The 14,648-nt window shown below is 44.7% G+C and overlaps 3 protein-coding genes across 3 annotated transcripts; all 3 read left to right on the top strand.

The window, feature by feature from the left end:
- Positions 1-567: 567 nt before the first annotated feature.
- On the top strand, positions 568-2,760 carry PG986_011488 (1-phosphatidylinositol 4-5-bisphosphate phosphodiesterase 1; the record flags this gene model as incomplete). The annotated part of the gene is made up of 1 exon (XM_066847710.1): positions 568-2,760. The coding sequence occupies one exon, from the start codon at positions 568-570 to the stop codon at positions 2,758-2,760; it is 2,193 nt and encodes a 730-aa protein (XP_066694406.1).
- A 580-nt stretch (positions 2,761-3,340) lies between these two features.
- Positions 3,341-4,189, top strand: PG986_011487 (uncharacterized protein; the record flags this gene model as incomplete). Its single annotated transcript, XM_066847709.1, has 1 exon — positions 3,341-4,189. The coding sequence occupies one exon, from the start codon at positions 3,341-3,343 to the stop codon at positions 4,187-4,189; it is 849 nt and encodes a 282-aa protein (XP_066694405.1).
- Positions 4,190-4,199: 10 nt separating this feature from the next.
- Positions 4,200-14,357, top strand: PG986_011486 (uncharacterized protein; the record flags this gene model as incomplete). The annotated part of the gene is made up of 3 exons (XM_066847708.1): positions 4,200-4,244; positions 4,330-4,848; positions 14,301-14,357. 3 exons carry the CDS (start codon positions 4,200-4,202, stop codon positions 14,355-14,357), a joined length of 621 nt encoding a protein of 206 aa, XP_066694404.1.
- Positions 14,358-14,648: the final 291 nt, after the last annotated feature.

Raw genomic sequence — 14,648 nt, 5'->3', positions numbered from 1 at the left:
GCCAGGTCCCGATAAGCGATACACGTAAGGCCTTCCTTTAGATTATGACGTACCCGGCCGTGAAACTGGGCTTTTTCCAGGGGGGGCTGCGTACAAAGCGTCTGGGCATCTCGCGGAACACGCCGGCAGATCCATTCACATGAAACGCACGGCAAGCAAGAAATCAAGATAGCTGATGGGTTGACAGGATGATGTGGTCGCGCCTGGGTGGCTTGAGTTTCTAGGTCGCGGGCAAGCCTTTTACTGCAGGACCTAGGTTACCTACCTACTTACGTGCAAAGCCCGACGGCCCCCGCTTTGGTCAGCGTCCATCAAGAACTTGTTACTCGTAATGACTCTGGACCTGGGGGCCCTGCCCGATTCCCACGGGAGATCTTGGCTGGGCCAGCCAGTCGACTCCTATCTGTGATACTCTCGATTTCCACCACGTGAGCCGAGTACTTCGACGTACTTACAAACCCCGACTCTTACACATACAGAGATACCAAATCGTCTGATCAGCGTTCGTCATCATCGCAGAAGCATATCATTTCCTCCCTTGGCTCTAGAATCCATCCTACTGAACAAATGGGTGACCCGGGTGCAGTGCAGATGCAGGATTCCGTCCACCAGGCGGGCGGCGGTCAGCCCAGCGGAGACCCACGACACATCCAGAAGCTGAACCCCTCCGTCCTGCCGCATCTTGAGCAGCTCTTCAACCGCCACGCCGGGTTCGATCGGAAATGGAACAAGGACCAGGTCATCGCCTTTTTACATCACGTGCAGGCCGACAAGGTCAGCGACCCCTCGGACGACCTCGCCGCCCAGGACAGCCTGGACTTCGGTACCTTTTTGCACTACATGAGCTCGTCGGCCGCCGATGCGCTCGCGCCCGTCCACAATGAGGATTTCACCTGGCCTCTCAACAGCTACTTCATCAGCTCCAGCCACAACACTTACCTCACCGGGAACCAGCTGTCCAGCGACTCGAGCACGGACGCGTACAGGAACGTGCTGCTGCGTGGTTGCCGGTGCATCGAGATTGATGTCTGGGACGGCGACAGCTCGGACTCGGAGTCGTCGGCGAGCGACAGCGACGAGGAGGAGTATGCCGAGAAAAAGGCCATTAGGAAGGGCAGCCGCAAGGAGCGCCTGGCTAAGCACATCCCCTCGTCCATCACCAGCCGGCTGGAGAATACCTCGTTGGGAAAGCGACTCGAGAAGTATACCAGTCACGAGAGCGACAAAGGTGCAGCCAAGGATGCAACCAAAGACGAGCCCACGGATGCAGCCAGAGACGCCACCAACATTGCCGGCCACGACGCAAGCCAAGGCTCGGTCGCGTCCGGAACGAGCGACGGGACTGCCGCCAAGAATGCGATACCAGCGGAAAATACGTTGCCTGTGCCGGAGGCGAATGTGCTGCCGGCGCTGCAGAGAACAGCCAGCCCTCAGGCCATCGCCGTTGAGCCTCGCGTGCTTCATGGCTACACACTTACCAAAGAAGTCTCGTTCCGCGACGTCTGCGAAGCCATCCGGGATGACGCCTTCACGGTTACCGACCTGCCGCTCATAGTAAGTCTCGAGGTGCACTGTTCCGATGTACAGCAAGAAGCCATGGTGAACATCATGAACGAGACCTGGGCCGAGTTCCTGCTACCGCCGCCCGACGCCGACTGTAAGGTTCTCCCCGCGCCGGGGGATCTGAAGCGGAAGATACTCGTCAAAGTCAAGTACGCACCACCCTCGACCGGGTCTATATCTACGGATAGGTTGGCATCGAGTTCGACGACATCGACCACAGCATCCGACACAGACGGCCTACCGCTGGCCAGAGCTGATGAGAAGCCCAAAAAGCCCTCCAAGGTCATCCAGGCCCTCAGCCAGCTCGGAGTCTACACGCGGGGCGTCACGTTCAAGTCTCTGGCTCAGCCGGAGGCGCAGATGCCGACCCACATGTTCTCGCTTTCCGAGCGCGGCGTGCTGGAGGTGCACGAGAAGCAGGCGCCGGACCTGTTCAGGCACAACGAGCGCTTTATGATGCGGACGTACCCCTCGGGGATGCGCATCGGCTCGTCCAACATCGACCCGCCCGTGTTCTGGCGCAAGGGCATCCAGATCGTCGCGCTGAATTGGCAGAAGTGGGACGAGGGCATGATGCTGAACGAGGGCATGTTTGCTGGCACCGGCGGGTACGTCCTCAAGCCGGAAGGGTACCGGGGACAGAAGCCGGTGGTGGCGGCGGCGGCGGACAACGCGGATGCACCTGCGGTGACGACCGCGGGTGAGATCATCACGGCGCCGCTGGGCACTGGAGACGCCCGCATCCTGCACCAGGCGCTCGATCTGAAGATCACGGTCCTCGCCGCCCAGGACCTGCCGCTGCCGAAAGAGGGGGATAACCCGTCCGGATTCAACCCGTACCTCAAGGTGGAACTTCATACGGAGCCCCATTATTCCGAGCTGTTGAAGCAGCGCGAGCACTCGGGCAAGGCCAAAGAGGGCGAATACAAGGCCAAGACCAAGACCAAGAAGGGAATCCACCCGGACTTCAAGGCGGACGTGCTCGAGTTCAAGCAGGTGATGGGCGTCAATCCGGAGCTGGCGTTTGTGCGGTTCGTGGTGAAGGACGACGAGATTGGACACGATGATTTGGCGGCCTGGGCTTGCATCCGGCTGGACAGGCTGAAGCGCGGCTACCGGTTCATCAAGCTGATGGACAAGAACGGCATGGCAAGCAAAGGAGCCATCTTGGTCAAGATCGAGATGAAGCTCTCATGATGGTGGAATCTATCAACGCACAGCTGGCGGGCATCTGTTAATAATTACTTGCAACTTGATACAATCTATTTCCATGTACATGACGCATAAGGCGAGTGTCTATCTATTCCGGATACCAAGTAATCAAGGGGGTGTTCTGATGCAAGAACTGCGTAATTAACGGCATTTCTTCTACTGTCACGTGAAGGTCTCAATGAGGCGTACGCCAGCCGCTAGAGCCGTGGAACTGTGTGTCGACCAATCAATAGAACGTGCATCTTGTAGCCAAGATTGGCTGTAGGATCGCCATCCCAGCAGAGCGGTCGGCAGGCAACGGCACACGAACCCGGTTATTGTGGTTACCTAGTGCGCGAATGATCTGTGACCTCATCGCGCAGCAAGCGCGGCTTCGTCGAGACAAGGGAGAAATGCACGTTGGCATACATAGTACGATATGGAAGACATGGGGGTCATTCAGACTGTTCAGGCGGATAATCGCCGAGACTCTGTCTACCCAAGGATTTCAACGAACCCAAATAACCGCCCATCTTGGAATACTATTTAAATTTGCGATTATAGCAACGCAGGTATCGCCCGTCCAATGGAGCCGCCCACCGAAAAGAAGTCGAAGTGGAAGGTCTTCTCGTCGAGAGACAAACGGACGAGCGGGGCGCAGCACGACCAGACCCAGACGCTGGGAGCGGCAGACTCAGCATACGGCGGCAGCGAGCCCAGCAGCTCGTTGACAACGACCGAAGGAGGAGATTCCAACCATGCCTCCAAGAGCACCAACATCCTACCCCCAGCTTCAGGCCCGCCGCCCCCGAGCCTGGTCGACGGCAATGCGACAGAAGGGCCTACTTCCTCCCACGCGAGTCCCACCATCAAGCGCGAGACCCATGTCAATCCAAACAGCGGACAAACGGTGACGACAACCACCACGACCACGACCACGACCACAACTGTTACTGGGCCCAACGGCATCATCACCACCGTCGAGAAGCCCAATGCGACTCCAGCTGCGCCTGCTGAGTTGTCTACGGTCAAGGACCATGCCGCCGCTGAGTCCCAGTCTCCGGCAACACAACAGTCGGAGCCCAGCCCCATCGAGCAGCGCCAACGACGCCCAAGCATCGAGACACCAGGACGCCGCGTCATACCACAGCGTGAGCCCATGGCGACGGCGCAGCCTACCTTGATGGAGCGCACTCCGACCATACCCAAGCGCAATGCGAACCGGCGCTCTCTCGATGCCACAGCCGGCGGCCAGGAAGACCTCTCGACCTCGCCACCGCACGCCAACGATGCACAGTTCCATGCCGCGCCAAGTCCGACGAGGCCAAGCAGCCAGAACTACTCCTACCCCGGGCGCAACCAGCCCCCCGCCAGAGTTCGACTCGATCGGCTCGAGTCCGCCGGAGCAGCAGCCAAAACCAACAGGATACCGTGACGATCGCCCCATGTCGACGTTGCAGAATTTGAAGACGGCAGCCGCAGGCCTACATGTAAGCACCATGACCTGCTAATGGCCTTTGACATATGCATATTTACTGGCAATAAGAACTAATGTATGAACCCTTCAAATCGCAGGGCGCTGGCGAAGCCTTGCGGGGGACATTCAATTCAACGGTCGACCGACATTTGCCATTTGGCAACACGAACGCCGACGCCATGGAAAAGAAGAACCAGGCCGCAATCGAAGCCGGGCGCTACGAGGTGGCCCACCGGCGCTTCTACCGCCCAGACGATGTCCAACACGTACAGCAGGATCACGGCCAACCCGGTGCAACAAACTATACGCCGACGGGAGGTGGCGGCGGCGGCGGCGGCGCGGCGGCAGCAGCAGCAGCAGTACCCCGATCCCAAGAGCAGCAGGCCGTGCCGGCGACTGGTCCTGCTGATGCTAGCGGGAAAGAACAACGGGGGCTTTTGGGGCGAGCTTCGGCAAGCCGGCTGGGGAATTTCATTAATATCGCCGCGAACCGGCCAACGTCAGGCCGAGGTGGTAATGATGTTGCGCAGCAGCAGCAGCCAGAGTCCGTCGCCGACAAGGAAAAGACGAGGCCGAGGGCGAGGCTGCAAAAGAGAAGCAGCTCCAAGCTCAGTATTGTGGGAGAATGAATACTGCTATTATAAGAAATGATGCCACGTGTTCTTAGGCATGGAGTTTAGGTTTATTTCTACCTTATATTTATACTATATTTAACTCTAGTAAAGTTGATTTAAATTTATATAAGGGTTAATATAAGCTATTACGAAAATAAGAGGGTAAAGTTAATTTAAAACGAAGGGGTAAAATTAATCGATATTCCCGGTTTTATATTAAATAAAAAAGTTAACGTAGTTTATTATTACGCGACGTATATTATTTAGCGATATACTTTAATTTAATTTTAATATAATTAAACTTTAACGCGTAATATTTTTATAACTATAATGCTTAATTAATCTTAAAAAGATCGGATAGTTTTAATAATTTAAACAATACGAAACGAACCGAATTAAATTAGCTAAAAAGTAATAGTAAAAGCTTATAATATACCCGAATTAATTTTACGTTATCGAATTTATAGCCGAATTTTAAAACGCGAAATCCGACCGAAACGACGTAAAATAAATCTAATTAAAAAAGAGGTATTTCGTAAATATATAATTAATTTAAATATCCGAAAAATACTTCCCGATTTTACTAATATAAGAAATATAATTAATTTTTTTTACCGCGTCGCGCGGCGGTAACCGCGTCGATAAATATTAAGTTAAGCGCTTTATTAACCGTAACCTAAACTTAAAAACTAAAATAAATCGTCGGTATAATTATTAAAAAGCTTTTTACGAGGATTTTAAAATTATTTTTATTTAATTTACGTTAATCGTAAATATAAAAACGAAATATAGGATCGTTAATAAAAATATATAGAATTTCGACGAAACCGGCTTTATAATAAATATAATCGGGTTAATATTTATCGTAATACGTACCGAGCGGCGTAAAAAGGCGAAATCGGTTTAGCTTAATAATTAGGAATAAGTCACGGCGATTAAATATATTAATTTATAAAGCTAATATATTCCGCCGTTTTTAATCGTTTAAAATTAATATTACTTCGCGAATTCGTTCCGCGAAACCGATTTACCGGGTAACTAAATAATTAAGCCGATTTTTAATAACGAAATTAATAATAAAATAAGCTTAAACTAAATTAAATATTTCGATAAATATATTAAATCGTAAACGAAGGGTCGCTACCGTTTTCTAATTTTTAACGGCCACGAAAGCTATATTTCGGCCGAATTCGAAATATATTATTAAAATAACGATATTATTACTATTAATATACCTCTTTATTTATCGCTTTTACTTTAACTTTTTAATATAGTACTTTATTCGCCTTTAAAGCATACTTATTCGAAAAAATCGAGTTATTTATTAAAGCTTTTATAAATTATATTATTAAGCTCGAGTTTTTTATTACTTTTAAAGCCGCGTATTTTACTGTTTTTACGGAAATTAATATTAAATTTAGATTTAACGTATTTAATTTAATACTTTAACGTGGTTTACCACTACGCGACGTATATCACTTAGCGACGCACTTTTTTTACTTCTCGACCCTTTTATATAAATTAATACTTAAAAAAAGGAAAGGGAAAAGATCGATAACTCGGTCGAACTATCGAATAATCGAAAACAAACTTTATTATTTAAATCTACGAGGTCGAATTAACTTAGCCGAACCTTTATCGAGGGGACGCAGCTAAGGCGTTACGGTATAGATAATCCGATAGATAATCCGATAGTTATTAATACCGGTCGCGCCGGACTCGCGCAGAGCTAGTACTACTCGCGAAGCAACGTTACGGCGTATAATTAAGGACTTTAAACGCTTTAAACGCGTCCTAGCAGCGAAAATAGCTCGAGAAAAGGTATCGAAGAAGGATTAAAGTATTTAGAAAAACTAATCGCTAATTTAATAGCCCTTAATAGTAAGCGTAAAGAGATTTTTTTAAATAATTAGGGAACTTCGTACCGAAGCGATCAAACTACGATTATATCTCGACGACGACGATAACGCGCTAATAACCCGCGGGGAATTACGAAAAATAGTCGAAAAAGCTATCGCCTAAACTACGTAAAATCCTAAAACTATATAGACTAAATCCTGGGCTTAAGTTATATCTACGCCGCGTAGTAATGATCCTATTGCCTAGCAACTAAAAATTATCGTCCTAGCCCGCCGAAACCGCGAAGTGGTAATTAAAAGCGTAGATTAATTTAACGATATTTAAAAGAGGAGGCTAGTAAATATCGTGTAAAGCGTTAATATAGTAATCGGGCATAGCGAGGTGTAATGAACGCTATCTGGGTTCCAAAGGAAACCTAGTAAAACGTACTAGGGTTTTATGTTTAACAATACGAGAGAGTATTTAAACGTGCGATAAAAGTCTACTTTTATCGATATAATATATAATAGCCGTAGGAATAAAGATGATTAAGGTGCGTAAACTTGAGGGTATTCATAATAGGGTCGTTAAGGCTATTTACCTCACTAATAGGTTAAATTAATATTTAGATTAATTATTAAAATAGAGAGTGTCTATATGAAATATATAGGGAATGTCCATCGTTATATATTTAACTTCTCCTTTACTAATTTCTTTAAATCTCGGGGATCTCGTAACTCTCGCGAAATCCTATCGAGCTAACTCTTTAGCTTTTATCGCGATCCCGAGAATCGTTACGCGTATTTTATTTCTACGTAACTAATATTATTTTATTATAGCTTATCTTTTCTTAGCTATTTAATTCGTGCTATCTAACTCGTGCTGTTTAATTCGTACTGTCTAATTCGTGCTGTTTAATTCGTAGTGTTAGTTATCGTCGTAGTTAGCCTTACTAACTAATAAAGTCGTAATAATTAATGGGATTTCGTTAATTAGTGGGGCTTCGGATTACGCTGGGTCTTTATGTAGAGGTTTCGGGGTATCGTAGGGCTGTGCCGTAGGGTAGGTTCTAGGCCGTATGGCTAGGCCAGGTCGTAATACTATCCCCTCCCTTTTATTTGCTTTATCCCTAAAGTAGTTTAGTCGCTATAAGTATCTACGGGTTGCCGTTGTGTTAAGATTTTTGTAAATTCCTTCCTTTTTTTTACTTTTATTGTGATATGTGCTCATTATATCGTTTAGTCGTGTCGAGAAACGTCGTGCATCTAAGTAATCTAAAACGGAAAAGTCTCGTACTTGTAATCTTTTTACTTAAGCTATTTTTTAAAGTCCTATCGAGATGCCGGACGGTTATTCTTACTGTATTCGTCGTAGTTTTACTTATCGGTTCTTACCGGACGATTCCTCTCGGTGTAGTGAGTACGTTTTTAACCACCAGTCCGGGTGTAACATAGGTTTTTCGGCTAAAGTATTAATAAACGCCGCCCTTTAATACTCGAAATTAAAGGCTAAGATTGAGGAAGTTAAAGAACGTCGTCGTAAGATAGATGCGAAAGTATAACGCCTTCGGAAACAAAAGAAGCTGTGGTTTAAGAAGATGATGCGTGCCGTTTAACGAGGCTTAAATTTCGTCGAGGAGCTGGAACGTGTAGAACGAAAGGAGGCGGAGGAAAAGGCTCGTTATAAAGCTACATCCGAACCGGCTCCTGGGGAGGTTCCGACATTACTTTCCGACTTTTCATTCGACTAGAACGCCGTGTACCTTAACGTGTTATTAAAGCCGTTATTATTAACGGAGTTCGGGGTTATTCCTTAAACTATTAAAGCTTCCTAGCGGCGTTCCCTAAGTATTTCTTAGGTTCCTACGTGTTATTTTCCGTTAGGTAACCTTTCCATTTAACAAGGTATTTCTATCCTTTCCCTACTTGCTTTTTATCGAGAATCGTCTTAACTTTATACTCGTGCTAATCTGTTTCGACTTTTAGCTAAGTTTCGGTTTTCGCGTTTTTAAGGGCTAGTTCGAGTAATAAAATATAAAATATAGGGTATATCCGTATTGTTTTAGGTAGCGATAATCGGTAATTAGTTTTTAAAATAACTTCTACGATTTTAAATAATCCGATTTTTTTAAAGTCTAGTTTTTCGCTTAGTCGCTTAGTTTTAATGTTTCGCCGTAAGAGGTAAACTTTTTCTCCCTCTCCTAAGGTTAGTCCTTTTAACCTGGTCTAGTCGGCGTACTATTTCATTCGTTATTAGAGGAAAGTAAGGTCTTATTATAGTACTATCTGTAACTCCTTCAGTTTTTCGACTTGTATAGTCGCGACAGGTGCTAATTCTCCTTTTAGGGGTGTTCTAATAACTTTTAGGTTATACTCGTAGTTTACCCGAAATAAGGATATACGGGTAGCCTCGTTGTTTACGCTATTATAAGCGAATTGTACTATAGGTAATAATTATACCTAGTTGTTTTATTTATAATTAACGTAGTAGCGTAAATACTACTCTAGTGTTTAATTTATTCGTTCGGTTTGTCCATTCGTTTAGGGATGGTAAACTATAAATAGCTTATATTTTACGCCGAGTTACGCTATTAGCGACTTTTAAAACTTGGCGGTAAACAGTTTATCTCGATCGGAAATAATCGTTTCAAGTAGCCCATGCTAATTAACAATTATTCGTAAAAACGTGTAGGCTAAGTTACTAGTATCGCTGGATTTTTTATACGGCAGGAAGTAAGCGTACTTCGTAAGTTTATCCGTGATTATTAGGATACTGTCGTAGTTAACTCTGGTCAGGGGTTCCTTTGATGGGGGTAGCTTAACTACGAAATCGAGTGCGATTATTTTCTATGCTCTGTTTAGTGGTGGAATTGGTTATAGTTCCCTATAGGGTCGGTGTCTGGCGGCCTTAGCCTTATTATAGAGGTCGTACTCGTTAACTACTTTAATCACGATTAATTTAAGGTTTTTGCAATCGAATTACCTAGTGATTCGTTTTTAGGTCTTGAATACTCCTTGGTGTCCGTGCGCGGGATGCTCGTGAAATTCCTTAATAAAGCTTTTACGGTACTGCTTAGGGATGTGGATCTTATTTCGGTAGAAGACGAGGTTATCTCGTTTCTCGAGGTGATCCTTGGTGTAGTTGGTAAAATCCGGGGTTTAATCTAGTTGTCGGAACTTGGAAACCTAATCGTCGTTGTATTATACGGAACTTGTGGCATTCAGTTATCGTGACGGCGTAAGGTTGCCGTCCTGATCGTAGGTTAAGATAGTCCGTATTTCAAGTGGAATTTCTTCCTAGTGGTCTAGTCGTCGGTTTAACGCGTCGGCGCGACCGTTCTCGCTACCCTTGCGGTAAATAATGATAAGGTTAAATCCTGAGAAAAATTTAAACTATCGTACTTATCGTTTATTTAGCTCCTTTATCGTAGTAAACGTTGTGAGGTTCTTATGGTCGGTATAGACCTTAACTGGTTTTACCGTTCCGCTAAAGTAATGTCGCCATTTTTCGCAAGCCTTGATAATGGCTATTAGCTTTTTATCGTGAATCTAGTAGTTGAGTTTTAGTCCATTAAGTTTCTTTGAAAAGAATGCGACAGGGTGCGACTTTCCGTTGTCGTCCCGTTGGCTGAGTTGCCCTCCGATCGCATAATCCGATACGTCGGTTTCGACTTTAAAAGGTTTAGCAAGATTTGTTACGCGAAGCACTAGTTCGCTAAGAATTCGTTTCTTAATATTGTGGAAGGCTTAGTTTTCTTTTTCTGTTTATCGGAATAGTTCGTCCTTCTTTATTAAGTTCGTTAAAAGTGTCGCTAACCTACCAAATCCGGGGATAAATATTCGGTAGTAGTTAGCTAATCCTAAGAAGGATCTGACTTCTATAGCGCTTATGGGCGTGGGCCACTCTTTGACTGCTGAAATCTTGGAAGGTTCTATCCGGATTTCTCCAGGGGATATTACGTATCCCACAAATATAACGGATTGTTAGTGGAACTCGCTTTTCTCTGGGTTGACTAGTAGGTTGGCGTCCTGCAGTTTCCGGAGTACTAACTTAACGTGTTTTCGGTGCTGCTCATCGTTTTCGGAGTAAATTAAGATATTATCGAGGTATACTATAATAAACTTATCGAGGTATTCTCGTAAGACGTAATTAATTATTGCTTAAAAGCTAATTAGTGTGTTAATTAAACTAAACGGCATAGCTTGGTATTCGAAATATCCGTACTTGGTTCGGAACGCGGTTTTTTATTCTTCTCCTTTCTTAATACGGATCAGGTTGTATGCGTTAAAAAGGTTAAGTGCTGTGAAAATCTTAGCGTGTAGCAGCTTGTTTCGTAAATCGCTAATTAAGGGTAAAGGGTACCGGTTTTTAATAGTGATTTCGTTAAGCTTCCGGTAATCGATATATATACGCCATTTAGGTTTCCCGTCCCTACTCTTTTTTAAGACGAAGAGTATAAGGAATCCTGTTAGCGACGTAGATGGTCGTATAACTCCTTTCTCGAGATTTTCCGTGATGTACTCTTTTAGGGCTTATTCGTGCTCCTGATTAAGTTTGTATATAGGCATAAATAGGGGTTCCTTTTTTATTTTTAAAGGGTATCTCATAATCTTACCGTGTGTGAAGCGGTAAGCTTATTTTTAGTTTTCTATTAAAGAGAGCTTCGAATTGCCGGTACTTTTCTGGTATAATCGTCGTGATATTCGGCTTAGGCTCTTTAATAATAACATATACCCTAAGGACTTTAGGTTTACTGGGGGGTTATTTTTTAAACCGCTGCCTATCGATTAAACCTCTTCTTAGTGTATCCCACTGAAATTGGCCTGTTTTTTAGTTGACTTTGGGATTACTTACCCGTAATTAGGGTATCCTTAAAATTATATCGTATCCTGCGACGTTTGTAATGTTACACGTAATTTGTTTATAACGTCCTCCGATATTAATTGAAAGGTTCGTAACTTCCCTTCGTACGTCCCCATCATCGTACGTTATAAGTCCTTTATCGACGATCCTAAGTCGGTATAAGGCGTTTTTTCCCTGCTATTCTAAAGCTAAGCTATTAACGATTCGTAGTAAAATATAATTACTTTACGCTTCGCTATTTAGTAGCGCTCGGATAGTAACTCCTTTAATTTCGACTATTAATACGATATAATCGTAAATGTTTTAATTATTCGTTATTAAGCACAGGGATTTATTATATCCCGTCGGGTATCGTTCTTTTATAACCGGCGGACGTCGTTTCCCGACCGTTATAATAAGTTTCGTTCGTCGGTCATTCGTCGGTAGCGACGGATCTATGCGTACGGTATCTCGTGGTCGTACGGTAGTAGCGGTGTTTAAAGTTTTGTTGTTATGGCAGGTCCCCCTAACCTAGGAGTTTTAGGTATTTTGGAAGCATTGTGCGCTTTCCTTGAACGTTCGGTAAGCTCGTGACTTTTTTTAAACGTGCTGTAGGCACTCGTCGTTGGTGTAGTTCCTTTAGTCCTATCTCTCTAAGTAATATTCTCGGGGCCACTATAAAGTCTTTTCGATTAGTAAGTAAGCTCGTCGGGGTCAGGTATAATTGTTTTAACCTTCCCGATAAGGTGGTCGAGATGTGGTTATTTAATTAAGTGCTTGCTAATCCTTTGAGGGAACCATTCCTCTTTAAGCTTTTTTATTAAATGCTTAGTGTAACTATCGTGGATATAGTTAATCTAAGCGAGTAAAAAATGGTTATTATATGTTAACGAGATTTTGGGATTGTCGCCGATAGCGTAGTTTTTTTTATTCTTTGTTTAAGTCCGTGCATAATGAGTACTTGCCGTAGCTTTCGTAATTCAGAAAGTGTAACTCCTAGGATCGCTAGCTATTCGTTAATATTTAGGTCTCGGGGTTTTGCTACTTTTACGGCGAGTTCGGGTATAGGTAGTTTAATAAGCCGTTTAAAATCCTCTAATCGGCGCTCGGCGCGGACTAGGTTATTTTTCGGGTTTTTATTTTCGCTGCTGCCTTCGCTGTTTTCGTTATTATAAAGGGTTTATCGTCGTATTATTGCGAGGGTATGTATAATACTTTGCCGTTTAAGGGCTTTAAGGAACTATTCCGTTCTTTCCTTATCTACTAAGTAGTCGTGGTAACCATTATCGTAATAAACTGTCCAGGATAAACTACCGTAGGGCACGTTTATTATACTATTAGCGCTACTTTTTTTAATAGCTATAGGGGTTAATCGACTACTAATAATATTAACTTATCGTCTATCCGGGATTTTTCGGAAGTCCTTTTTAGGGATCGATAATTTCGGGCGAAATATCCCTGTTTTTAATAATTATAGTAAGTAACGCCCTATTTCTTATCGTGTTTATCGTATCTAGTGATATCGAGGTCTATAGGTCTACTATAATAGCTATACGCTATACTGCTTTTCGGTAACATGCTGTGGTAGTAACGCGGTCGTCCTATGTTGGCTAGGACTCGATTAGTCCACTGTTATTGTCCGCCTTACTTTTCGCGGCGTCGTTCGTATATACGAGTATCGATTTTAATAATAAGCTCTATATACAAAAAGAAATTGTTAGGGGTATTAAGCCGGCTAAGTTCGTTTTTAACGTCTTTTTTTAACCCCCGGTAGTATATTATAATCTTCGTAGCTTCGGTGCAGTTTAATCGAGCTATGATACATCGGAACTCGGCGGTGTAGGAGGCGGTTAACCCTTTTTGTTTAAGAGTTTCTAATTCTTTTTCTGCCTATCGCTTTTCGTCGGGGTCTTGGAAGAGTAACTTAAAAGCTTATTCGAAGCTATCGTAGCTTTCGAAAATTCGTTGTGCTTTTGCGCGGCATAGCTTAACTTGCTAGTCATTTTTTATTAATTCGTTTAGGTAAGGTTTAAACCAGGCGAGTACTTTACTTTTAAAAAACGAGGCGGCGTAGACAACTCGTTGAGTAGCGTCCTAGAACGTTTTTTTATAAAACCGTTAGTAAGTTTTAACCTGGATAAGAAATCCGCGGAGATTTTTATTTATCCCGTTAAAGGCTGCTGGGGTGCTAATCTTTATGCCTCCCTTGGGAGCAATAAGGGTTTAGATAATGTTGGCGGTAGTACGGAGGAGGCGTATTTTTTTACGTAGCTCGTTAATATCTGGTGTTTATCCTGGGGTATTCTTAACTAAGAGTTTGTTACGTTTTTTTTCGAGCTTAACGTAATAGTACTAGTAGTTAGCGCTTTCTTGCTTAAATTCCTTAATTCGTTTGGCCAACGCCTGTCGGGTAGGGCCATCGTCGCTGTCGTCGCTATCTACCTCCATCGCGGGGTCTCGATAAAAGGTGCTTACGGTAGTAACAGGGGCCTTCCCGTGGCGAGGGGTATTACTAGGTCTAAGTGTAGATATAGTTCTTGTAAGTACTATTGCTTAAGGGTTTAAGTAATGACTCGCAAGAATAAGAGTAATCAAAATATAACGAACGCTATTTAGGTTTTAAAGGAAACCTAGGCTACCTCGGCAGGAGAGCTGTGTACAGGTTCACGATGCGATTCGAGCGCAAGGTCCTGTATACGGTAGGAAGACGGAGATGCGTGGTGATGAGAGGAGTGTTGCTCTAAATGAAGGAGGAGAGCCCGGTGACTCCCTAGGCCCTATTCCGCCCGGTTGGCGTAGGGTTCGCGTCGCGCACGGGCCCGTTCCCGTAGGACGGCTTCACGTAGGACAGCGCGGCCGGATTGGCCGGTCGCGGCCCCGCCCTACTTAGGGTAGTTTTATAGGGTGGTGGGGCCCTGCAATTTGCGGAGCTGGCCCGTCGGAAAGGATAATAACGACGACAACCCGTTGGTTTGCGAAGCTGGCCCGTTGGAGACGATAATAACGACGACGACAACCCGTCGGTTTGCGGAGCTGGCCCGTCGGAGACGAAATATTTTATATAGGGTGGTGGGACCCGTCGGTTTTGCGAAGCTGGTCCGTCGGAGACAATTAATAATAAC

Source organism: Apiospora aurea, assembly GCF_038362705.1.
Source record: "Apiospora aurea strain CBS 24483 chromosome Unknown utg000008l_segment0_segment0, whole genome shotgun sequence".
Lineage (NCBI taxonomy): Eukaryota > Fungi > Ascomycota > Sordariomycetes > Amphisphaeriales > Apiosporaceae > Apiospora > Apiospora aurea.
This window is presented reverse-complemented; position numbering and strand designations above follow the sequence as displayed.